Source organism: Bos indicus, chromosome 14, assembly GCF_029378745.1.
Source record: "Bos indicus isolate NIAB-ARS_2022 breed Sahiwal x Tharparkar chromosome 14, NIAB-ARS_B.indTharparkar_mat_pri_1.0, whole genome shotgun sequence".
Taxonomy (NCBI): Eukaryota; Metazoa; Chordata; class Mammalia; order Artiodactyla; family Bovidae; genus Bos; species Bos indicus.
The window spans coordinates 66822999-66850127 of NC_091773.1; the positions used below are offsets into that span (position 1 = coordinate 66822999).

General features: G+C 36.5%; 1 protein-coding gene across 3 annotated transcripts in view; it reads right to left on the minus strand.

Moving 5' to 3' along the window:
* Positions 1 to 1033: 1033 nt before the first annotated feature.
* MTDH (metadherin) overlaps positions 1034 to 27129 on the minus strand; it is a 57227-nt gene continuing 31131 nt past the window's right edge. The window contains exons 4-13 of one of the 3 annotated variants that reach the window (XM_019973726.2): positions 26423 to 26599; positions 24942 to 25007; positions 23178 to 23414; positions 20615 to 20704; positions 18558 to 18656; positions 12285 to 12409; positions 9172 to 9279; positions 6851 to 6991; positions 4840 to 4996; positions 1034 to 4139 (exon numbers count right to left, since the gene is read on the minus strand). In XM_019973726.2, the coding sequence (XP_019829285.1) occupies positions 4069 to 4139; positions 4840 to 4996; positions 6851 to 6991; positions 9172 to 9279; positions 12285 to 12409; positions 18558 to 18656; positions 20615 to 20704; positions 23178 to 23414; positions 24942 to 25007; positions 26423 to 26599 (1271 nt within the window). In that variant the 3' untranslated portion in view covers positions 1034 to 4068. The remainder of the gene's footprint in view (positions 4140 to 4839; positions 4997 to 6850; positions 6992 to 9171; positions 9280 to 12284; positions 12410 to 18557; positions 18657 to 20614; positions 20705 to 23177; positions 23415 to 24941; positions 25008 to 26422; positions 26600 to 27129) is intronic. The other 2 variants (XM_019973727.2, XM_019973728.2) reach the window with 2 other exon arrangements.

The following is a 27129-nucleotide window of genomic DNA, read 5'->3' on the forward strand; positions in this document are numbered from 1 at the left end:
AGGATTAGAAATCTTTTATTATTTTGAATAGTAATAATGCCTTTTAATTTTTAAAAGATTATACACCAGGGTAACTTCCCTGCAAATTGTTATAATCTATACTTGCAGTGAATGTGTGATAGCAGGCTATTAAGTTTCTTTAAGCCTCTAGGTCTTTAGAATTTAAAGCATCGAGTGGCAGAAATTTCTTTCAGAATCTATTACATATGTTAGCATCCAAGAGATTTTAAATTTCTGCTCAATGGGAAAAGCTAACCTGCCCTTGAAAGTGATGCTTGGCTGCATAATATACACGATATATGCCAACCCTGTGCCAGAAGACGGCGAGCTGTTCCTGATGGCGTGCTCTCCTGCTTCCTCAGTCACGAAACCTGAATGTTAATTTGGCCTGTGACAGCCCAGGATAGAGACTTAGTATTTCCCATGCCCCTTTGAAGCTAGTAGGATCAAGTGATGGCGTGGATAAGCCTGTGTGGTGTGAATAACCTGCTAAGAGCTCTTCAAGGAAGGGGGCAGAAATGCTGAGAGGGGGTTTCTAACTGGTGCGGCTGTCTGCAGGCGTGACACGGATGCTGCAGGCTGAGAACGTGGAAGAGCAACACAGGAGGATGGACCCGGGCGCCTGGTCCCGCCGAGGGTCAGAGCAGCTCTGGACTGCTTTCTCGGACGGACATGAAAGAGAAATAAACTTCTAAAACAATGATGCCAATTTGGGTCTCAAAGGGTTGACGCGAGTGATACACTGCCCCTGGTGAGTTACGTCTACTGCTAAGACGATGGGGGCTGTTTCCCACAGACAACGCTGTGTCACAAACGGGGAGAGCGCAAGAGATGCTTCACTCTCAACACTTCTGCCTTTTCCAGTGCTTAAAACCTCCAAGTGCACCTATGGCTTCAGAGCATCAAGAACATTTGAAACATATAGAACCTAGAGTTTAGAAACATTAACAACATCAAAAAGTCACTGCCTCTTAGACTAGCTTGCTTAGGATGCGCAGTCAGTCCCCTCCCATAAGAGAATTGTAACGAGCAATTTAAACAAAACAAAAATGGCTTGTTTTATTTACAGTACTCAATGCATTTTACAAATAACATATTTGCATTCCCTAAGTCTGTTGGAAGGTAATTCCAGTTTGTGCAATGAGTTTATAGGAAAGTCTTAAGACATCTATTAGACATCTCAAGCCTAAATTCTAAAATTTGAAAGACATTTCACACTATATTAAGAGGATTGTTTTTAAGAAAAACTAAACTCTGTAGTTAAATATTGCCCTTCAGTATCTTTAACCCAAGTACAAACTGGATTAGTCTCTGAAATAATACCAACAGATTCAGATGACTTATTCCCACTCCCCATCCAATAAAATGCATGCGCAAAGGAAACACGGTCAATTACACTAGTGACATTTTATTTCAATACTTGTCTTTTGGACTCTCTCAACTGTTGTTTTGCTCAATGTAGGGTACAGAGAGGTAGGATTCCAGTCTGGGGAAGTCCTAACCCATTATTCCCTGCTCCAGGACTGGAAGGATTTTCACTAAGTATGGGGAGACAGGTCAGGATGAAGGCGTTTTATTTAAATAGTTTCTCTAGGAGGCTTTGTTTATTAATCAGAACAAGGATCCCCTTCAGGCCTGATAAAAGTTTTAAAGGGGTCACTTATGTCCCTACTAGTGGCTGGGGGAACGTCTAATCCAAGCCTCCAAAGGACGACAATTCTCCTCTTCCCCTCCTCCCTGGATTTTCATGTCTTTTGAGTTGATGCTGGAAAACAATTCCTCTGGTTCAGATGCCAGAAACTGCTTTCATGTCATAAACATTTATGGAACAAGTGGAGAGTGATGAACAATGAATGATGTTTTAACTGTGCAACAGCCTGCACCTCATGCATGTGTAAGAGAATGAACTGATAGTCATTTTAACACTCATAGCTGCCATCTCTTGAAATATAAAAGCCATGCCCTAGTTCTTGAGCCAGAGAGAAGGGATGGGTATTTATTTCCATCTCGGATCCACCCCAATTTAGAAGGGCACTTCTCTGTCTCTGCACCCATCTCCCCTCAAAAGAAGGTGTTTGTAACACCTGGCGTTGGTGGTTCAATGAGAGATACTAAGATGCAGAAATAAGAAGTCCGACATTCGACACAGCAAACACAATTCTAAGATAAAGAAATGGTGAGGTAGAGTTGAGAGAGTTCAATTTTTTGAGCATACATCTTTTGGCACATTCTAAAATTACACAGACTTCCTACTGAATTCTCCTTTGCTGACGCCTTTACAAAGTGCTGCAACGCAGGAATCCTTGGATCTCTTTAGGAAGCAGCTATATAAAGCTAATACAGTCATTTCAAGAAATTCACTCCTGGCACTTTAGCTTATTTATCCCGATACTGAAGCAAATAAAACCAATGCTATCCATTTGTTGAATTTATTTAAACAAATCAATTTAGAAATATCAGAGAATTAAACAAAACTTCTGACATGTAAACATACTGCCGTGTTCCTGAAACAGATGTTAACACCTGATAAAAGTTAATAATCGCTTGTTAGGAAAGCTGTCCATTAATAAGGCCAGTCTTCAGCAAAACTGAAACCATTCTGTTTCTTTAGCTTTCCGGTGTGACAATGCAATACTATCAAACCACAATCAAATAGAAGAGACAGAACTGGATGGATAGATCAGTACCATTGGTTACAGCTGTTAAACAGTTTCATTCTGGCGCCACAGAAAAACAATTAAGCCAATCACATCAAGTAAGTCATGGCTTTTTTTCTTTATCACAATTCACTAAGTGATGTTAATTATGGTCCTTGTCAAACACGTTTGGTAAAGGCTATTTACAGTGTACATGGCTGAGCATGCACTATTTATAGTTACAAAGATACCTGCCAGTTTATTACAATAGAATTACACAGTGCCTGAAAACGGTGAAACGTCTCACACATCATTTCAATCAATACAGTTTCAAGCAGGAAACGTTCCTTATTTGATCACGATTGCAATAATTACATGAAAATTCTTATAAAAACACGAATCCCCTTCAAGAAATTGATGCATATTCTACGCACTACAGGTTAAGGCAGTAAAAAAATGTATTCCTGATAACTGGAGGTCTTGACAATGTCAATTAAAGCTGTCTGACTCTAGTTTTTCATTCTCCATCATGTACTCAAAGTTCTGTCTGTATAACTAGTTTGTGAAAGATTTCACTTGTAAAGTCAAAAAAGTATTAGTAACGAAGAAGAATTGATGCTGGAAAAAGTAATTGCTAGGGAAAGGAAAAAAATGTAAGTTGGATTTTGCCTGAAAGTTTTCAAATCATACACAAGAGCATTATTTGTGAGCTGGAACCTTAAAAGTATAAAACAAATACATAGAGTTTACCTTTCTTAACTTAAAATATACTGTACTTTGAACAATTCAAGTAAAGTAAGACTATCAAAAAATAACTTCATAAGCCATACAAGTGTCAACTGCGTTTTGAATGTTTTAAGAACATTTTAAAAATTGTAAACTAAACCATGACAGTTTAGTTAAATAATAAATGACTTTTTATTTGCACTTGTGATTTCTTTAATACAAATTGCTACCAACAAATATGTAAAGATATGGCAGATTATGCATTTGATCAAAGCACTTTGATTTAAGCATAAAACAGATTCAAATGGTTTCAGTTCCGTGCATAAGATCCAAGAAGCTGCCTCCTAGTTTGCAGGCAGCCTTCTCTCTAATCAGAATCCTTTATTCCTTAGCTGCAGATGAGACAGGGCACAGCTGTTGTAAACAGGGCACTGCTGTACAGCCAGGATGATAACCCTAAGATCGCTCTCATCAGAGTGACCTTCCCAGCGTCTTCCAGCACTGCAGCGTGTTCTGCTGACCTCTTAATTTCATAAATTAACTTTCCTTTGATTCCATTTTTACGGTGGTTGTGTTCACAGTTTTGTTTTAAAAACTGGTTTAAATTTATATAAAACTCTGTACATGTTCACAAATTATTGCATAAACAGCATAATCTTCAAGACAGTGTTTGCAAACACATGTCCAATTCAGGAAGAAAAAAAATTCACGTTTCCCGTCTGGCTTTCTTCTTCTTTTTTATTTGTTTGGGAGATTCCCAACTAGTTTCAGACTTGGCTAAAAGGAAAAAAAAAAAAAAAAAAAAGAAAGGGAGAGCGAAAGAGACGTCAGGAGGATGGTAAATACTGTTCTGTTTCAAAAATACAAAAGCAATGTCGATAAAAACATGCTTTGAAATCCACTGCTAATGCCTCAAATTTTACGTTCTCATTTTCAAGTTCTAGTTACAGGTTTTTAGGTTATTCTCCGGCTGCCCTCCTCTCTTTTCCTCAATTTCAATGTATTATGTGGTTTAACCACACGGATGATAGTTCATCATTTTGACCTAAAAACCCACCACTTATGAGACTCAATCTAAGTAGCAAGAGTGAAAGCGGGCAAAGTGGACACTAAAGGCAGCTGAAGGGAGAAGAAGGGCGGGGAGGGGGCACGGCTTCAAGAACTTGTGCACAGAAAAAGGGAGGGACCCGGAGAGTAGGGGCAGGTACCAAGGGCTCCCTTGTGTATGTCCTTAGCCACCTACTCTGGCCTGAGTGACTTTAGCTCCCTGGTCCTCACAACTGAGCTCTGCAAGGTGCCCAGGAATCTAGGCTTTGCAGAGGAGGAAAGGGCTGCTCCAGTAGTCCTTTCATGGGGTCGCAAAGAGTGACAGGACTGAGTGACTGAACTGAACTCAGTAATCCTTTAGACTTCCAAGACAGTGACACCTATAAACAGTACAGAGAACACCAAAAGAACCAACATGAGGATTACTTACTCTGTGAAGGAGGCACGCTATTTTGCTTAGTATTTGACTTGGATTTATCTGTTTCTTGTAGCATCGGTGGCACTTGGGAAGAGCTTTTGTCAGAATCATTTTTTGATAAAATAACAGATGGCTCGGTAGAAATAGCAGGTGGAAGAGTCTTGATAGGCTATTTTGAAATAAAATTATCTTAGGTTTTCATTAAAAAAATCAAATGTCATAGTAATAACAAGAGGCTGCTCAGCTGAAATACAAAGAATGAATCATTTACAGCAGAACCACTACAACTCATGCCTGCCCTCTAGTGACATATAAGCAAATAATTCTTTAACTACAATATCCACAAATACAGGTTGAGATAAAAATGATTAAATGTGTAAAATTACAAGATGTCTACTGAATCTCAAAGAGGAGTGAATAATTCAGTTTTCATTAACTTTTACATTTGTCTTTTTCATTACAAATAACAGGATTTTTTCATGTGCTGGTATTCAATGGTTCTGTCCATTTTCCCACAAACTCTCACCTCCTCAAAAGCTTTTCTTGTAAAGTCAAAAATAGCAACTTTCTGAACCACCAGTAGTGACATCTCCTTTTCTCCTTCTCATGAGGTAGGGATATCTCAAGTAGCAGCAGCAGCAACAGCTTCAGTTTTCTCCCCAAGGAAAAAGATGGCCTCAGATAAAGCAGACTAGCTACTAGTCCTAATCTATTAAAGCAACTAGTAAAACTCAGGTTCAAATCTTCAGAGTTAGTGAGAGTCTGGTAGTGAAATTATAAATGCTCAGGGCCAAACTTGAGTCTCGCCTCTCCTCTCCAACCTGGGAGCAGAGCGGTCAACTAACTGATGTGCCAGAATGAGGCCGAACTGTTAATGAATGTTTAGGGCAGGTAAAGGACAGAAACTGTGGTATGTGGAGTGAGGCTGGAACAGATGAGTCAGAGATCATCTCATCCTTAAGCCGTATCTGTGACGATGATTCTGAGTACAGAAACAAGGGTAAGTCACACTTCTCTTGCCCCTTGTTCTTCTAGGCTCCATGAATTCAAAAAAGCAAAACAAGGAAGGAAACAAAGAGAAAGATGTGCGTGCCTAGGTAACTACCAGGACTCCTTTCTATTTCAGGTATCTGAAGCTGCATTTATGTCGCTTGGTTCAGTTTTATTAATGTTCCCTGTATTTATTACAAAGTTTTAGTACTCATTTTAAATCTCTTCCTACTCTCCATCCTCTCACTTCTCTATATTAAATCACAGAAGGACTCAAATACCCTTTACAAGGTGACTTCTGAAAATGACTTATCAAAATGTCACATGACCCTCTGCGGTCTTAATATTAAAGCTGTTTCATTAAATATGTAAGTGCCACCATAAAGGCAGGGATATTTTTTTCTGCTTTGTTCTCTGCTGTATCTCCAGAACTTTAAATACTGTGGGAGATTCTCAATACACATTTTGAATGAGAACCATGCACAATTTCATAGTTATTAATATTTCATGTATTTCTAAATGATACAACTTGCCAAATTAGAAATCAGACTTTAAAGCGCTATGGGCTTTGTGTCACTGGTCTAGGCCTTTTATAAAATGGTCCCTTCTGACATATCAAAATTTTCCACAGATGGCACACATTTTAAGATACTGCCACTACATTTAAAAAGATGCTACATTCTAGAGACTGGACCACAGTCATAATACATTATGTGCAAGCTTTTGGGAAAGTGCAACTACTCACATTTTCTGTAAGCCATCTATCTGTCCCTTGGATGCCTATATATTTAATAAGAAAAAGAAACCGTCTAGTGGCTTTCTCTAGTTTTGCTTCTGACAGCGGTAGGACTTGGGCCAACTTATTCAACTTCTCTACCCTCATTCATATGATGGGTTGTACCTCTTCTTTTCAGGTTGCTATGAGGGCAATTTGGTGTATTAAAAATGTTTAGCACGGTGTTTTAATAAAATATTAGTATTAATACAATTCTCCAGTCATCAGAATTTTATTTCTTGGATATCAAAAAGTTACCTGGCTATTTTTGATTAGTGCATCAGCTGGATCACTAGTGCTTATGGTCTTCAAAGAAAAAGCTTTTTCCTGTTTTGGACGGACTTTAGAGGTATTCACTGGAAGCTCTTCTCTAATCTCTTTTTCTAATTCTTCTGTGTCCTACAGAGAAAAGCAGTGCATTTATAAATCATTTCATGAATTAAAATATACTTGGTTTATAGTACCAATGTCCAGAAGATACTTCTCAGGAAGATAATTTTATTTCAGAAACTGCCCAATAGCTTAAAAGAGCATAAAAAAGTCATTATTATTAAAAGATTTTAAAAATCTCTGGTATGTTCATCATTCTTGTTTTCTTCAGGGATTTAAATCTTCTGTAAACTAAAAAGCAACACACTCACAACCTCGAATGGGAATCATTTAATTTACTAAATCAAACAAAAAACTAGTACTTTTTCCTTTTAGAAAAATTACATGGTGAATTAGTTGATATTTTAAGACTTTAGAAATAGCATTTCACTTAATGATTTCTTCAAGGCATGAAGAAGTCATTAAGTGAAATGCTATTGGAAAATCCCATGGATGGAGGAGCCTGGTGGGCTGCAGACCATGGGTTCACTAAGAGCCGGATATGACTGAGTGACTTCACTTTCATGCATTGGAGAAGGAAATGGCAACCCACTCCAGTGTTCTTGCCTGGAGAATCCCAGGGACGGGGGAGCCTGGTGGGCTGCCATCTATGGGGTAGCACAGAGTTGGACATGACAAGTGACTTAGCAGCAGCGGTAGCATAAGGCACGAAATATATATATATAAATGCATTTTCTAGATAAATTAAGCTTTCACAGTAGAAAGCTTAGGCATGTCATAAAATATCAAGGACAAATTTTTGATTTCCTCAAACTGTAGTTTTCTCAACTTTAAAATAAAATTTGTGTAGATAAATTCTAAAGTTCTTTCCAAGTTTAAACATTTTCATTCTTAGCCCTTTATAGACTTCTAAAAATACATTACATGCTTAGGTATGTGAAAGAAGTTATGAATAAGACTATATTAAATATGACATCATTGTAAATGGTAAGAAAGAAAAAAAATCCAAAATGTAATCACTTATGCATAGGCTAGAACTTCACAGATCTCATTTAATTCTCAAAAGCAACCTATGCAGTTAAGTAACTTGTGCAAAATACACCTAACAAAAAACTAGTAAATGGCAGAACAGAGAGATGAATACAAATTGACTTACTCTCTTATTCACTGTATATAAGTGAATTAAATACACTTAAATATATTTAAGTGATTATATACTTATTCACTGTATTTAAAAACACAGGACTTCCCTGGTGGTACAGTGGATAAGAATCCATCTGCCAATAAAGGGGACACGGGTTCAAATCCCTGGTCCGGGAGGTTTCCACATGCCAGGGAGCAACTAAGCCCATGTGCCAAACAACTACTGAGCCTGTGCGCCCAGAGCACGTGCTCTACAAGAAGCCACCATTGAGAAGCTGGCACCACGACGAAGAGCAGCCCCCAGCTGCCCCAATCAGTTTGTGCGAAGCAACCAAGACCCAGTGCAATAATAATAAGAAAAAAAGAACACCAGCAAAGGAATTTTCACAATTTAATTAAGTAGGAAAATTACTATGTAGCCTGTTCTCTAAATATTTTGGCTATCTCTTACATTTAAAGGAATGAATACAATTAGCCACAAAGTTACAGATGAGAAACAAGATTTCCATAAGCTGCAATGTAATAGTGATAATGCTTTCAAAAACAAAGCCATGCATTTTTCTAGTAATCTAGTACACCTGAAATTAACCTGTTTTCATCTATATTAAAATCTAGAAATACTTTCCCAGATAGGAAAAGACCAAAGTTTCTGTTAAAAGCCAAAAATATCAGGAAAGGATACCAAGTGCAACAGCCAGCAAACTCAGAGTCAAGTGCAAGATACCCCTTGTTATGCACATGGCTTTCATAACTGTATTAAAGTTCTAACCTGCTAAATTCCACTGCTTAAAGAATTTCTGTTAAGTGTGAAATACCATAATATCTGTTTCATTTCACCATATAAACCCAAGTGCACTAATTTAGAATTTTAGTCAATTGCTTTTGGTTTATATCTTTGCTATGATTTTCTTTAGAGCAACAATCTTTTTATTACAGTATGATATATAAAATCTTTAAAACATTCTATGACTTTTCAAACACTAAGTAAATCTGATGTCTCACATCCTGTCTTTATATCTCCGCATTTTCCTAGCATCTACAAATGATCCTTTCATAAGTCAGTAGTAGGTGCTTAAGGAACGATATCTGTTGTTTTGATACTTTACCTGTGCAAGAGCGTTATCTTCACCTTGCTTCTTCTTTTTCTTTTTTTTCTTTTTAGATTTTCCGGTTGGAAGAGCTCCCTCTCCCTTTTCTTTATCATCATCTGAAACCTGATGTTAAAAGCAAAAGTACTGAAATGAATCAATGAAGTTTTCTTTATTCAGAATTTAGGAAATAATTTATTAGGTTTAGTCTTTTTCTCCCAAATTCTACATATTAGTAATAATAAAACTGAACTTAAATCACACACAAAGTAACAAAACTCTTCACTCTTCTATTTGTTTATGATAAACCCCTTTTTCTTACATCTTTCAATACTCACTACATGATAATTAGAGCTGTGCAAACCTTGGTTTTTAAAAGTTCATTTCATAGGTCATTCATTTTATTTAAACACAGAGCTATCTGCATTAAAACTGAATTTGACCCTGTTAAGACAACCACAAGGTACAGAGGAAGAGAAAGTATCTGTAAATTATATATCCAACAAAGGACCTGTATCCAGATTATATAAAGAACACTCAAAATTCAGTAATAAACAATCCAGTTGGAAAACGTGCAAAAGATATAAACAGGTATTTCATAAAGAGACTAGGAATGTTCTGCATCTTTAAAAATTTTTTATTGATATTTATTTTGGGGGCCATGCTGGGTCTTCACTGCTGTGTGGGCTTTTCTCTAGTTGCGGCGGGTGGGGGCTTCTCTCAAGTTACGGTATGTGGGTTTCAGTAGTTGTAGTTCTCGGGCTCTCTTGTTTTGTAGAATATGGGATCCTCCCAGACCAGGGATGCAACCCCTGTCTCCTGCATTGGCAGGTGGATTCCTCACCACTGAGCCACCAGGGAAGCCCTAGAAATGTTCTGAATCTTGACTGTATTAGTGTCAAGGTCCTGGTTGTGATACTGTCTTATTAGAGTTCTACAAGATGTTATCATTGGGGGCCCTTGGGTAAAGGGTACAGGTGTTTTTTCTCTGTATTATTTCTTGTAGGTACATGTGACTCTAAAATTACCTCAAAAGGCTTAATTAAAAAAACAAAACACAATGCGAGAAGGAATGTCATTAAAAATAATACTGTGCATGACAAAAATAGCACATTAGAATCTTGGTTAAGAGACATTCAGTCCAAGTGGTTACTAGCTGTGGAGAAACTTCCACAGAAGTTTTTACCACAGGCTCATAATGATGAAAATATCATATGAAAAGATGCATCCTTTGAAGGATATTCAGGTCATAAGGACTCTGGTCAGTCTGCTTTTCAGCCAATTTATAATCCAGCCATAAGAGAAATGTGTTTCCGTATGGTATGACACTATTTTTGTTCATGGGAAAAAGGCTGAAATTAACATCTTTTAACTCATGAAAAAATGGACATTCTGGGCTTCCCTGGTGGTCCACTGGTTAAGAATCCACTTTATAATGCAGGGGACGTGGGTTTGATCCTTGGTCTGGGAAGATCCCACATGGCGCTGAACAGCTAAGCCCGTGTGCCACTTTTCTAAGGCAAATCTACAAAACACGCCGCATCTAACACATCCCAAACTGAACCAACCACCTTTCCCCTCAGTTAACTAGCTTCTGTTTTCTCTGTTGGGAACACCACTTTCACCATCCCAGGTACCTAAGTGTTCTTCAAGTCATTTTTGATGATTCTCCAATCAATTCTAACCCCCATGTTCTGTTGATTTTGCTTCAATTAATTGTTTTCAAACCTCTCCCTTACTCTGTATACCATTGTACAGGTCTACTAAAACAATGTTTAGACTGGTGTTCTCATATGCCTCCATTCCTTTATCTACAGGCATTACCAAAGCAGCAAAAAAACCCCCAAAACCAAAACACCACCACCCTACAAAAACAAACAAAAAAATCCCCCAAAACAAAACAAACCACTTTAAGATTCTCCCATTATTTATAGGACAAAATCCAAGGTTTTTTGCATAGTATTCAAGGGTTTGTGGAATCTTCCCTCTGCTTTTCTCTCCAGTCTCATTTCTGACCCCTCTTTGCTATACATTATGCTCTTACCTCTGGGATGCCTTTGCTAAAACTCCAAAGTGCTTTCAGAATACCTAATATATTATAACATTACCATTATCTTCTAGAGTGCTGGTCTCCTTCCTCTCCTCCCTGCCTGGAGTGTAGGCTCCTTGAAGGCAGTAATTATATTTTGTTTCTCTACTAGCACAATATCTGACCCATGGCAGATGCAATTAATCTTTGTTGAATAATAATGGCCCTATTATCTTCTCTTTGACTTTTTTTTTTAATAGAAAAACTAACTAGCAGAAAAGTTCAAACAGTAGCTTAGTGTCTCTTGTAAATACCACTTCCATTCTTTTTCAAAGTTATCAACTTAGTTTATTATCTCCTGCCCTGATTTATGTAATCAAAATAGTACAAAATAGGCTCCAAAATCATTCTTCTCAATTTTCTGCAATATCCAGCCTAGTTTTTCTAACCTCAGCAATGAACAGGTTATCCCCGGTTTGAAAGCTGTCCTAGGTTCTCATCCTAGGTTCTCATTACTTAACGAATTCCATAAAACTGTGGCAATGTACATCATTCGTTTCATCTATTTACTAAATACCAAACATGTTGCTAGAGCTACAAAAACAGGAACTTCACAGTCCCTTTCCTTAAGGAATGAAGCCTAGAAGGGGAAGGCTGACATATAAACCACTGATCCTACCACCAGTCGATTCCACACGTGTATTGTTCCTCCCCATCAAACATGTTACTTTCCTTGGTCCCTTTCTCATAATGTTCTCAGTCTTATCTTGCTATGAAGCTTTCCTTAATTTTTTACTGAGAACCAATCTGCTTTTATCTAAACACACCAAGAGTTGGTAGGCTGATATAATAATTCTGGTAAGAGGACAGGAATTGTGCGTTTGTTTTCTTATCAGTATATAATAGTGCTTTCCACACAGAATCCTCAATAATCTGTGGAAAGAAGAAACAGTAATAGAGAGAAGGCATGCGACCCTAAGATGATTGAAGCTAGTACGATTAGAATGCCTCTCTGAAGCAATTCGACCCCTGGATACATTAATAATTCCAATACAGCCGGATGCACAGAGAAATAAACATATCCACCGATCCTTTTACTCACTTTTTGATCATCAGGAATTGGTTCCTGGGACTTCAGAAGTGAGGCTCTTTCTTCATCTACCCAGTTCCCCCACTCTTCTGCTGGCGCATTCCAATCAGAACTGGGATCAGCAGAAGACAGACCATCTAAAATTTAACAGTGTGAATCAGGTTATCTGTCATTTCTGCCAAAAACCAAATGCAAAACCCCAACTTCTTTATGTTGAACTAAGCTGTAATTTTAAACTATTACTCTTCTTCCTCCCAATCACATTTTAAGAGTTAGGAAAAACCCCAGTAACACTAGATGCAATGACTAAGAAACTCCAGAAAACGTGTTAATTAACCATTTATTCCATTCTTCCTACTTCCTTTTTTATCAAAGGAACTTTGTCTCCTGAATTTGCTTTCTTTTCATTGTGTATGTCTAACTATAAGAAGGACTTGGTCATTTTTTTTGTTTTCTGATTCTTCCCCCCAGGGTACAAAATGAGTCTTTAACAGAAGTGCCAAAATCACACTCTTCCCCTCCTTATGAACTATTTCAAGATTAGGTTCTTCTTCAAGTTCACCAAATCATGCAGAATATTTAACCTCTTCCTTTTCTCCTCTTTTTAAAAATACTTAACCTGTACCTTACAGTTTTTTCAGATTATTCAATGCTACTTACATCTTTCCAAATATGTGAGTCATTTTTAGGGCTTCTATCACCCTATTCTCAAGAACAATTTTTTTTTTTTTAAAAGAAAAAAAATTTAACCTAGACTTTCATACACATCCATGTATACACCCATGACTACTTAAACTGTCAAGATAACAGAAGTTAGGCTTTATTTGTAAATGGTTAGCAAGTCATCCTAACATTGTTCTTTACTAGGGAAAAAAACCAAAAAACAAAACCCTGACTTTTGCCCAATTAATGCCAAATGCTACTTTCCCCAAATATTAAATTCGTATATACTTCAGTCTGTTTCTGGAATTTCTGTTCCATTCATCTATTCCTGGGATAGTGGCATACACAATGTAATTCTGTATGCATTTTAACATCTAGAAAAAAAAATCTGCCTGTATTTCTCTTATTTTCTTCACTATTCTTATTTTTCCACATGAATTCTATTATTTTTGTTTAGAGGGGAAGTACTATGATACATCTTCATGAAGACTTCTGAAAAGTCTGTGTTTCAGAAAAATATGTAATGATCTGGGAAAATGCTCATAGAAAAAAAAAAAGGCAGACAAAACTGTCTGTGCTTCATGATCCCAAATTTATATGAGGAAGAGATTAAGGAATACATTAATAATAGGTACATCTTAACAATGGAGTTACAGGAATTTCATCTTATTAAGTATAAGAACTTGAGCTAGACAGGTAACAGAGATACAAAAATGAGTATGACAAGAGGCCTTCCCACACGGAGCTCACAGTCAGTCTGCTCAGGGATGAAGTACAACAGACAGGTTAAGTAGAGTGACAGATTCTGTTATGAGAAGCGCAGAAAGGGAGAAGAGGGACTAACCAGTGGAGGATGGGGAGAGACTGAAAACGTAAGAATTTACGGTCCAGTACAGGAAAAGCATGGACAAGTGATTACTAGTGTGAAATGTATTACAAAAAAGGAAGTTCCTTTCTATGTTTCTATATTTACTACTACAAGCAGGTATCCAGAGCCAGTATCACATAGTAACAGCATAGAGGCTAAGACTTTAAGGTGTCTTAAGAGTCAAACAGACCTATATTTGAATATTGCTCTACTACTTAATAACTATGTAATTTGAGTCACATTTCTTAATCTTAACGGGCTATGTACCAACTTCATAGGATTGTTGAAAGGATTATATAAGATACGTGTAAAGCAATTCATGGAGAAGGCAATGGCACCCCACTCCAGAACTCTTGCCTGGAAAATCCCATGGACAGGAGAGCCTGGTAGGCTGCAGTCCATGGGGTCGAGAACAGTCGGACACGACTATGCGACTTCACTTTCACTTTTCACTTTCATGCATTGGAGAAGGAAATGGCAACCCACTCCAGTGTTCTTGCCTGGAGAATCCCAGGGACGGGGGAGCCTGGTGGGCTGCCGTCTATGGGGTCGCACAGAGTCGGACACGACTGAAGCGACTTAGCAGTAGCAAAGCAGTTCAGGACAATGCAGTAAGTGCTTAATAAATGGTATCCACTTCTTTTATACATTATTGATGACTTTAACAATAGAAAGCCAGTTTAAAAGTTATCAGGCATATACAATTAATTTATTTCTCACAATCCTATAAATCTCCCAGTAAGATACACTTGGTTATGTCTTAATGTAGAAGTCATTTTTATAAGTAAAAATGGATCTAGTAGATGTCTGGAACCAACTGCTCACCTTACACCAAGCATTTATTAACAATATTTTTAGGAGATTTCAATGTCAAAGTTGTCAATGATTTTGCTTAACCCTCACAAATAAGAAACCTACATTTGGAAAACTGGTATTCATAAACCAAGTCTCTTAAGGCCTCTTATCAGGAAAAAACCCTTTGTCAAGAAAAGAAAAAAAAAAAAAAAGTTTAAGCAAATGGGGCTTCCTTGGTGGCTCAGTGATAAAGAATCCACCTGCCAACACAGGAGATGGGTTCAATCTTTGGGTCAGGAAGACCCCCTGGAGAAGGAAATGGCAATCCACTCCAGTATTCTTGCTTGGGAAATCCCACGGACAGAGGGGCCTGGAGGGTCCATGGGGTTCCAAGAGTCAGACGCAACTTAGCAATTAAACAAGAAAAACATAAACTCTTAATAAATACGGTAGTGGTGCAGGGGTGGTGAGGGATAAAAATCTAATTAATAAAGTACTTGGTAAAATTATTATTTTTTAAAGGTTTAGACAACCATAAAGCTTGAGGAATAACTGTAGCCCATGCTTCAACTTCTATCAGAACATTTACAGAAACATAAATTTCTACTTGCTTTATTAAAGCTTGATGGTGATTTTTCCATGTTTATTGATTTCAGGTTGGTATACTTATCTATTTTTTGCGGCTACGTTGTGAGTCGAGGCGTGTGGGATCTTAGTTCCCCAACCAAGTACTGAACCTGTGCCCCCTGCAGTGGAAACTACTGGACCACCTTTTAAATTAACTGGAGATCAGATGAAACTGCTTCCTACCCCTGCCCCATTTGTAGGATTTTAGTTCCCAGATCAGGGACCGAACCTGGGCTCTAGGCAGTAAAAGCACAGAATCCTAACCCAAACAAAACTACTTTAAAACAACAGGTCAATCACTTAAGCCTAAAAATTGTCACCAGGTGACTTCTCAATGCATAATTCTTAACAGTTCATGGGCCTAATGTAATAAACTTCTTAGACAGTTTCCTTGAAATTGTGTAGTATAGTTTCATTCACAGCATAGTTCTCTCCAATTATAATTTCTCACTTCTTAAAATTCTTCCATTAGTTTGCTAAAGTGTTTCCAAAGAACTGTATTAGCTGTCTTTTCAAAATGGTAGGAAATATTTCTCCATTTAATCTGCTTGTGAAACAATGTTTTAGGTTTAAGCATATCACAGCTGTTCTCCTTTCTATTTCAGTAATAACGTGGCTGTCAGTTGTTTCTGGTCAAAACGTAATTCAGCATTAACTCTAATAAAACAAAACAATTATGTCAGAAAGACATTCTCCAGTGTTTGTATTAGATAATACAAATTAACCTCACTGAGTCGACTATGCTCCTAAAAGACAATCAATAGTACCACAACACTTACTGAATATTTACCATGTATCAGGCAGTGTTCTAAGAGCTTTAAGTCTGTGAGGGAAGAAATATTATTTACAGATGATGAAACTGAAACACAGAAAAACAAGGTAGCTAAGATTCAAACTCAGGTAGTCTGTTCTCAAAGCTCACGCTCTTAACCTCTTCACCATGGGGCCATTAATTCTTTCTCATGTGTCAACAAACGCAAAATTCTATTCAAAATCTGACTTTTTATAGGGGTTATGATATTGTTCCTTTATGATCAAGATAATTGACAGATTAACAGCTGCCTTTAAAAGACATTATCTTCCGTACTTTAGCATCTTAATTTTATTTTTTAAATTATTTCGGCTGCAAGGCAGGAACTTAGTTTCCTGACCAGGGATCGAACCTGTGCCCCATGCAGTGGGACTGTGGAGTCTTAACCACTGGATCACCATGGAAGTCCCAGCATCTTAACTTTATATTCAAGTGCTTCAATAAATTCAGTGCCTTTCTGCCAGATAATGATATCTATGCCTCAAACCAGAGGGTCAATATATTACTCAAATCACACTGTTAAATAATATATATACTTTGTGGGATCCGTAATCTCAAATACTTCATGAATTCTATAAATTTAGAAGGAATGACTAAATTCACTGAGTACCAAAATTAGTGACATTAAAGAAGGTAGCACAAAAAATAATTCAGAGAAAATGCAGTTAAAGAGGAACTGAGGACTTAAAAGACTGCCAATACAGCATAACGAACAAAGAAAGTGTTCTTAACACTTATTACTTTAAGAATAGAGTCCCATGGATATGTTTATTTTTAAGGATAAAATAGTAGAGCTATTGTGTCCAAGCAGTGAAGCCTAGAGCCCTGCTTGCTCAGTTTTTCTCAGCTTTAACCACAGCTTTAATCTAACAGCTGCCCACGACACCTCAGTGCTATTTTCTTACAATCACTACCCATCAGTCCTATAATCATTCCTCAAGTCTATTTTGCACATAGCTGTTCATTCTTCCCAAAGCACAGGTAAGGCTTTTTTCCCCTCTAAAAATTGCTTTCACATCCTTATAATACTTTGTATTTATCTGATACTTTATAATTTTCAAAGAACTTTCACGTTCATTCAATATCTCATTAAAACCTCATAACACTCTATGGAAATAGATATGAGAGACTATTTGCTCTATTTTACAGGTCAGTTAATTTAGATTCCAAGATAAGTGACAAAATTCAACACATATGAGTTACTACTTTTTAAAGTCAGGATTAGAACTAGGATCTACCTTCTAAACTAGTATTCTGACCCTTACCTCCCTTACCGTCAGCAGACGGTAAACAATCTGCCTACAAATGCAGGAGACCTGCGTTTGATCCCTGGGTGGGGAAGATTCCCTGGAGGAGGAAACAGGAGCCCACTCCAGTATTCTTGCCTGGAGAGTTCTAAGGACAGAAGAGCTGGCAGGCGACAGTCCATGGGGGTCACAAAGAGTCAGGTTAGACACGACTGAGCGACTAACACTCAAGGCTTTTCACAGTATGGTCCTTCGTAATTTACCTTTCCAACCTCATCTCCCTCAACCTCTAAGAATTATGCTTCAACTAATCTAACAGAGACCAGTCTAAGACTAATTTTCAGACTATGTTTCAAACCTACCTTCGTGATTACTATCATCACCAAGGCTGTACATGTAGTGGTTACGAGCATAAACTCTGAAGCCAGACTACCAGTTTGATACCTGCTCCTCCAACTTAACTGTGTGGCTGGGGAAAATCAGATAACTTTTCTTTGTTTCAGTTTCTTTATCTGCAAAGTGTGGGGGGGAAATAATACCTACAATAGAACTGTACTAAACAAACTAATAATAGACATAAGACTCAAACTGCTTAGATCAGTGTCCGGCACAGGCAGGTGTTTGCCGTTATTGTCAGCATTGCTGCTGAACCTCTGTGTAACGCACTGCCCTAAGCACTGAGAGAAAGAAAGGCAAGCAGAGTTCCTGTCTTCAGAGGGTTTTCAATTCTAAGACGTGAGGTTGTGGGGGAAAAAATGTTTTTTTAAAATGAAGATGGTATGAGCTTTCTGAACATAAAAATCATATTCTTTTCCCCTTTCTCTTTTTTGTGACTCTTGCCTTTAACTTTCTTATGCTTCTGTTGGAAATTAGACGAAGAAAATGGTTTTCTACCAACATAAAAACCTGCATACCTCACAAATTCAAAGCCATTCTTACATATTCTATTCACTCTAGTATATTAAAACTAGGGAAACAAATAGAACATTTATTTAAAACAAACAATTTTAAAAACTATAAAAACTACAGTGCAACTGTAAGAAAACTTCATGTTTAAATATTGCCTCAATCATGAAAACTGAATTTAGTTTTCTTTTTTTTAAATTCTACAGGTATTTAATAATCGGTTTGTAGTATACATTTGGTATTAAGTTATACTGCTATGACCTAAAAGGTGAAAAATTAGATTTAAAATTAAAACATAAACATGAATTCAGGGTGCTAGAAAGAAAATTCTGAAAACAAAACAAAAGTAAACTAATAAAAGGACATACTTAACCCAGACCATTCATCATCGATATAGGGTTGATTACGGCTAACATCCCACTGATAATCAGAAGTGGTAGACTGAGAAACTGGCTCAGCGGTAGACCCTTAAATGAAAACGAATGCAATAAAATTAAAAATGGAAATTTCTAATGATGTTTCATAACAATAGTTCTATACTTTGCACACGAAGATTTAATTATTTTTCATTTCTCCTAAAAGGAAAAATTCAGACATTAGAAAAAGAGTTAAGATAAAGTAGAATTGAGGGTAATTTTAGATTAAGCATGATAATCACTAGATTGAATTCACTGACCAGAAATCTATTTTTTCCCTAGTACCGATCCATTAGATTTTATCTTTTATAATATATACTTCAAATTGGCTATCTCCAAATTTCAAGTCAAAAAAATTTTATTTTTCTTAATGAAAAGTAATAAAGCATTAAAAAAAAAATCCTAGATGTTTCAGAATATCCCTATATCCTTAGAACTGTGAAGGAGAGAACTAGAAAATGTCTGAGTTCGCTAGAACTTTCTAAGGAAAAAGACAAAAGAAATAGATGATATTTAGACAAGTGAGGCAGAAAGAAGCCAAAGAGAATTTAGAGAGTTGTGCCGGCGGTTTGGAGACCAAGTTAAGTTCAAGCGCACTTACAGAGAAGAGAAAATTATCTCCTAAATTTTTTGTCTTCATTTCTCTGGGAGGTGGGGAACAGGTGTGGTGAGTGGGAGTCACACTGCCCGTAAGCAGTGTGATGAAAGCTGTGGTCAGACTACTGTCCAGGACTTCCACAAAATTCTGCTTACAGTTTTCAGGGCATACACATTCGAAGATGTTTGGCTCTACTGACATAAGCTCATTTTAGCATGGAAATGTAAAGCAGTGCTTCTCCATCAGGGATTCATATACCCTGGACCTTCTGCATCAGAATTTGCATGTGTTTTGGAGTCCTTCTTAGGTGACTCTGATACTCACTTTGGATTCAGAGCCACTGATATAAAGAAAGGGTTAAGAATATGTTTGTATAAGACACTTGGCCATAATCACTTCCTTTCATAAAAGTCTTCACAGATTTTCAGTTGGTTGTAGATTAGCTTACCACTAACATGCTTGACATAAACTCAAAATGGTTACATATTTTAAAAATAAACAACAACCAGAACAACCCTATAAAATTCATATATAATTAGCACATTAGTTGCTTAGAAAGACTATAGTAACACTGTTGCTATTTCTTTAGCAGCTTTCTCTGAATATATGGAGAGAACAGCATCCCTGTTGTACAAAGTCACCAAATGAAGGAAGAAATTAACTTGTACCTCTGGAACTACAGTGGTACCTCTGCAACTACAATGTAGCCTGTAAGACTGGGGGTTGGTAAATCACAACTCATAAGCCAAATCTAGCCACCCCCCTTTTGGTAGGTGCCCAGGAGCCAAGAACAGTTTTTATATTTTTAAATGGTTGAAAGAAAGAGAACAAAATTTCACCCAGATACACTCATCTGGTTTATGCATTGCCTCTGGCTGCTTCCCTGCTACAAAGGCAGAACGGCCCACATAGCCTAAAATATTTATTATTGGGCCCTTTACAGAAAAAGTTTGCTGACCTCTCTTCTAGACTAGTGATTCCAGACGCTGTGGAACTACATGATCAGCACACTGGGACCATGAATTATTATTGATAAATGGCATATCTATGTAAGTAATGCTGGATTGATGGTAGTTTGGTTAGTAATAATGGAATAAACTAGTAACAGAAGTGTCATGACTTTGAAGGAAGGCCTTCTATTAATATTTGCACTCGTCTGCATGAGTGCCAACATGCTTTCAGTTATGTTAGGCCACAGAATCTTCCTATCTACACAATAAAAGGAACTAAGCCACCAGCAGTAAGAGTTTAGGTCTTCCGCTCTCCGTTTCAAGGCCTTTGCTACTTTATGTTGTTTATCTATAATTTATTTGGCTAGTAGTACTTGACTCTGATTATTTTTTCAAAGAACAAGTGCTAAAATTAAACAGAAAATTTTTTGTTAACTAAATGAAAGACTGTTTTCACATACCAGAAACAGCAGAGTTAAGTGTGAGAGATGCAAAAGAAGCAGAATTCTGTTCAGAGGTATTCATTCCCCTATCCACACTAGACCAAGCAGCTGTTAAAATAAAGAACGTCACTTGGAACCTTCAATTTGCAATGAAACTTGAAAGACACGTAAAGATTTAAAACTATGATAATAATATTTAAAGATACCCTGAGAGATCAGAACCACCTAGTACAGTAATAGTGGCTGTTCATTGAATGTCTGTTATGTACTGGGCTCTTGACACCAAATACCTCTAATCCTTAGGGCAACGCTGCTAGGCAAAGTTTCAGAGCAGTTAAGTGACTTGCTGACAGAAAACACCTGAGCCAGCCTGGAACCAGAGCCAACTTTCCAAGTCCATGTTTTCTCTACTATGGCAACACAGCTGATTGTGCGCCACAATGAAGCTACTACTAGCCTGGATCAGGCACTGAAACTTGGTACTTGACTCTCATTCTAGCCAATCCTTTAAACTACTTAAATATGAGGTTCACAAAGGTTCAATAACTAGTCTAATCTCCATAAAAGCTAGTATGTGGAAAAATAGGGATTCGTACCAAATTACTAGGAACATGCTCATTCCACTATACAATGATATCTTCTCAACATTTTTAAAGCAATTTCCTACTTACATATGAGTATTTTTAGGAACATATACATCTATGAGGGCAGTCACATCTGCCTCTTCTCAGAAACTAACTGCAACCCTCATTTAATACAGTTCCTTTCAATTTCAATAAAGGTCCTAAATCCATCTAGGCAGGAACTCTAATCTGATGCTTAATTTTTATCTACAGCAACATTATGCAAGTACTACCATCTAATTTATGTCCTAATTATGATAACACTATATAGCTTTTACAAGTAAATTACAAATATCTCAAAAGGTCATAGTTCTAAAGATTACTTGATTAAACATGACCATTTCTTTTATTAAGTGTGAAAGGATGCTTTATACCATAGAAAGTTATTCTTTTATCACTGCTGGAATGAGGCTAGGAATTTAGGGACTGTCTTTTACAAAACAAATTTTGATATTTCTACACAATTTTTGGACACTGCAGGGGGAGAGAGAACAAACTTAAGAACAATATTAGCAAATGATCTGAGGTTTGTTTCTTGGGGATGTTGCTCAACTTGAGTTTTTCTAAGCTTGGAAGTGATGGGAAAAGCAAATAACATAGGAAGAAATAGTTTTTTCTACTTAAACACTAAAAATTCTGTAATTATCAATCCCCCAAACTAAAATAAACCTGCAATGAGCATAACAGAAAAGATATGTTTAATGCACAAGGAATTACAAATTAAAGCACAAAAAACAAGAGGCTATTACACAAATGGGCAAAGAACATGAATAAACAATTTATGAAAGAAATAGAAATGATCAAGAAAGTTGCGAAAAATATTCATCCCCATTAGTGGTTTAAAAAAGTTAATCAAAATAATTTATGTATTTTTTTCTTATTAAATTAGAAAAGATTAAAAAAAAAGAATAGTCAACCTTGGTAATATACATATGATAAATGACACTCATACTGATGCTGACAGTATAAATTAGAACTTTCCTAGAAAATACTTTGACAACATGTCGTAGAGCATTGCAAACATTCATATTTCCTTTAATCCAATCACTTTCAAGAATCTCTCCTAAAGAAGTAACCCCCAACAAATATATTCACTACAACATCATTTATATTTCTTTTAAAAAAAGGAAAGTTATTTCTCTGATAATGTAGGAACAGTGATTGTCTATGCTATGCTTACACAATATATTATAGGATCATTAAATGAAATACAGAAAGTAAAGAAAATGTTTGAGGTACAATATTAAGTGAGGGAGGAGGAAAACAAAAATGCACACATGATTTGGATTATGGGGGAAAAAAAGAAAATACTGAACTTGTACACAGGAAAAAAAAAAGAAGACCATAAGGAAAGGCCATCACTGGGTGATATGATTTAAGAGTAGGTTTTTCCTTCTCTTTTTTGCAGTTTTTCATATTAAATATGCATCCGTTTTCTATCACACACACAACCTGAAATTAAGTTGCTTTTAACTTGAAGGCTCTAAACAGAAATAAGGCTCTAATAGTCTTTATCTTTAGAATCTAGGGGAAAAATTAATTAGCAACAGCCATTTTGTAGACTGTAAAACAGTATATAAAATTGATGCTAGAAACTGTACCTCCATTTATTACTTTTATTTAAACTCAATAGTAGTACTGTTGAAATTAATCTAGAAGTCTACTCACACATTACACTTATTATAAGACTAAAAATACACAATTATACTAGTTAGCTACACTGATAATCAAACGTGATAAAAACACATGAAAGCATTAAGAGTAAATAATGAATGCTATTATTCACTTATTTAATTCCCAGTTTGCTCCATGTGAAGGATCTGAGATGAGTTAATCATTTTCTTTCTGTACAGCTTGACTAATTTTTCTACCAATGGATCTGTTTTTCATTCTTGGAAAATTTTAAATGTATCAGATAAGCATTTTAAACTAGCTTAAAATTTTCTAACAGCTCTTACCAATGCCAGAAAATATTGATCGGTCATTCCAACTCCTTCCCCAGTCTTTTCCATTTGCATTAGCATCTCCAGTGTCTTGACCCCAAGCAGATGGCTCGGTTTTCCTCTTGCCTGCAGGAGCAGGTGAAACAGAGTTCCACTTCTCCTCACCTGCACTGATCTGTGAGGAGAGTTTCATAGACTTTTCATTCCAGCCTCCTCCATTTATAGTGAGGTTTTCATTCAATCCTGGAGAAACTTAAAGAAGAGAAAACAAAGATTAAAAATGGATACATGACTCCTTGTTAAAACTGGAGTATTTTCAAATTTCCATAATCGCTTGGCTTACATCTATCACTCATTTTCCCCCTACTGTCCTCTAAACAGATCAAGCTTTAAAGATAAAATGGAAGGATGTGAAAAGTAACATGACCACCATCGATGACTTTTAAAAAATACAAGTAGGTTTGAACTTATATATATATATATATATATATATATTCACACAGTAATAATGTTTTCAAAAGCAGACTGACCTGCTCAAAAGTACAAGAGAGCAAACAGGAAAACAAATATTCTGGTATACTCAGAATACTCACCCACTAAAAACACAAAGGCTTCCCCTTAGTTACATGCTCTTTCCTTAAATGTTTATCCATATATATTATGTCTAAGGCAGTGATTCTAAAACCTGGCTACACATAAAATCAAATGAAAAATTTCTTAGATGTAGACACTGGAGTTTGAATTTCAGTAAGCTCTGGGAGTTGGTGATGGACAGGGAAGCCTGGCATGCTGCAGTCCATGGGGTCACAAAGAGTCGGATACTACTCAGTGACTGAACTGAAGACATTAGAACCTCAGCCCAAATCAATCAAAATCAAAATTACGAGGGGTAGAGCCCAGGCATCAGTATGTTTGTGTGTACACATTTACATGCAGGTATCCATACATATGTGTAAAGCATCTATCTGTGTATACACACACACACACATAAATATACATAGGTGTGTGTATATAAGTACATGTTTCTTTTTATATACATGTGTGGCTTTCTAAGGTTCCTAGATGGCTGTAATGTGTAGCCAGGATTGAGTATGAAGGAAGCTGAAAGTGTTAAGAACAAGTCTGAAATAAGAAGTTGCTTCTTCATTTCTGAATTTTTGTTTTACTACAAACACTTCAGTTTTTAGGTAACAGATACCACTCTCTACTTAATTCAATCTTTATCATAAATCAATAAATAAAATATATTTTCCTTTTGTGAAGTACTGTATAATTTTAGAGCACAGTCCATTTATTATGAAAGATTTGATACTGTTCAGGAAGCAGTTTAGAAGATTAAAGGTATTAAGGTTTCTTATTTAATACACAGAATAAAAGTCTTTTATCCCATATATGCCTATATAAAACCCAAGTCCATGGGAAAAAAGAAATCTTTTTCTCTATTGGATTAAACAATGTAATCGTTTAATTCTCTATTGGATTAAACAAGTAAGAATCAAAATTGCATATAAACTATTCCTAAAAAAATGTTTTTTCATACAAGGGAGAGGGATGAACAATGAGAATAAAGCAATGTACCGTTAGAAGTGGAAGTGACTTTTCTGTTTATCTATTTTCCAAAATCTCTGAACTATGATTATGTTACTTTAGTAATTAAAATCATTTCTAAGACTTTTTTTTTCCTTTCAGTGTCATTCATGTGAGGAAAGAGACAGATATATATGTTTCTATTAATACTTTGATGGGCCTTCAATTTAAGTTACATGTAATTTCTCTCACCCTGAAGTGTAGAATCTCCTTTTCCAGACTTAAAGTTGCTAACTTGAACATTTAGATGAGAATCACCTGGTTGAAATAAAAATAAAATTTGTTTAATACTAAATAGGTTATTATGCACATTAAAATTAGGAGTAACATACAAATTAATTTTTTACTAATTATTTATAATAAATTGTTCCTTGAAGTACTAAAGTCTTATACTGGAAAAGAGTTTTACTCACAACATATTTCACATGTTCTTAGGAATTGAGTTCTCTAGTTACCATATTCTTAGTCAACTAAAATGCCAATAAAGGACCTGGAAAATTGCCCAAGTAGATATAGAGTCTCCTGTTCTACAATGGTTATTAAGATTCTTTAAAGGAGGAATTGGAGAACTGGGCTCTGTAATTGGATTCAACTTTGCCACCTCTCAACAATACCAGCTAGCTGCCTTTTCAACAATCCTGGAAGCAAACACATCAACTTAAGAACAATTTTGCCAATATCTGGACCAGGATTTAGGAAATATGGCAAGAGGTGAGACCACACGTTATAACAAAGACACTACTGATATTTCTCTGACACTAAAAAGCATAATGATCATAATGTATCAAGAAATCAGCATGACACAGGACTGCGCTAGCAAGGAAGGCATGCAGCAAACAGTGAAAAAGGGCGAGCAACACAAATACCACAGCAGGGCCATCAGGCGACAGTGGAACGGGCAAGCAGAGATCAGTGCTGTGCCGCAGCCATAAATTCCACCAATCCATGCAGCAAAAAAACAAAAGCTATCAAGGCCAAGACACAGGTCTGAAGACAAGGGGGAAGTGCTGGCGATTAATGAAAAGGTAAAGGCAGGAAAGCCACTGCTTTGAAGCAAGATGAACAGCATCACTGCAGACTGATGTCCCCAGGGTAAAAATGACAGCAATGGAAGAATTACCAAGAGGCCATCAGTATCGGATAGTTTGAACATTTGAAAACTTGGGAAAAGCATTAGCTCAAAAATGTTTGCAGTTCCAGTCTAGCTTTATCAAACATCTACAGCATTCTCAAAGAGTCGGAGTGATAAGAAGTTCAGATAGAACCCACACTATCCAGAACATGCTTGTTTCATCTTGGAATGGAAGCACCCAACATGCAGAATGGTGACAAGTCATTTCATTAAATGAATGTCCACTATAAAAAATGGAGATGTTAAGAGAGCTAGGTCAAGGCAATTACCTTGAGAAAAAAGCAGCAATCATTTTCTCATGTGACTCAAGGCAGAAAGGCAACTTTAATTTAATAGGTCATTTATTAGGCAGTATGTAACAAGTGACACTGCTGGTACCAGGTAAACCAATATGTGGTCCACAATGCTCTCACGAAGAAGGGTATATCAGCACAATGAGGTAAGCGGTTCAAAATAGCCAGATTTCGATATAATGATATTTTGTACATCTGATTAAAAGAAATTGGATTTGATGTATCACTCTTATGTTCCACTAATATACCTTTATTCTTCTTGGAACCAACAGGAAATGATGCAGTTGTAACTTGCTCGGTGGTAACTGTGATGGTATTTTCTATCCCAGGGATAGTTGAATCCAATGAACCAGAATCAGACTGCACCTTATCACGTTTACGCTGCTGTCGTTTCTCTCTGTGACTAATTTTAGTTTCCCAGGCTCCTGACATAGCCCCAGAAAAAAAAGTGTTATTCAGTAGGGGGAAGACAAAAAGTTTGCGATTTTGGGGGGGAAATAGGGTGGGGCACCTGAAATATGATAAATTTAGATATTAAACTAAAAACCAAGAGTGCTGATTATATTCATTTATCCTATGAATTTATTCTAATTGTGCTGTTTCAGGCAGCTAATTGCCATTATTTATTCTGGTAATTTTGATCTGTCATCTATGGTTTAGAAAAAAATTGATGTAAGTTATCTTGTATCTTTTTTTATCTTGCTGGGTAGAACTAGTAGGGGAGTGTTATATATACTATGGGTTTATTAGGTGAGGACAATTAAATGGCTTACTTAAAAATTTTGTACAGAGTCTTCTAGGGATGGTATATTTAAGAACAATGGGAAAAAACCAAGCCACACTTCTAGGAAACAAAGACAAAATGAATGGTTTTTAAATTGCTCAAGATATTGAGCTAGACCTTAAATTTCAAGGCAGTTCCCTTTAAGGATAGAACTATTAGATCCTTAAATAA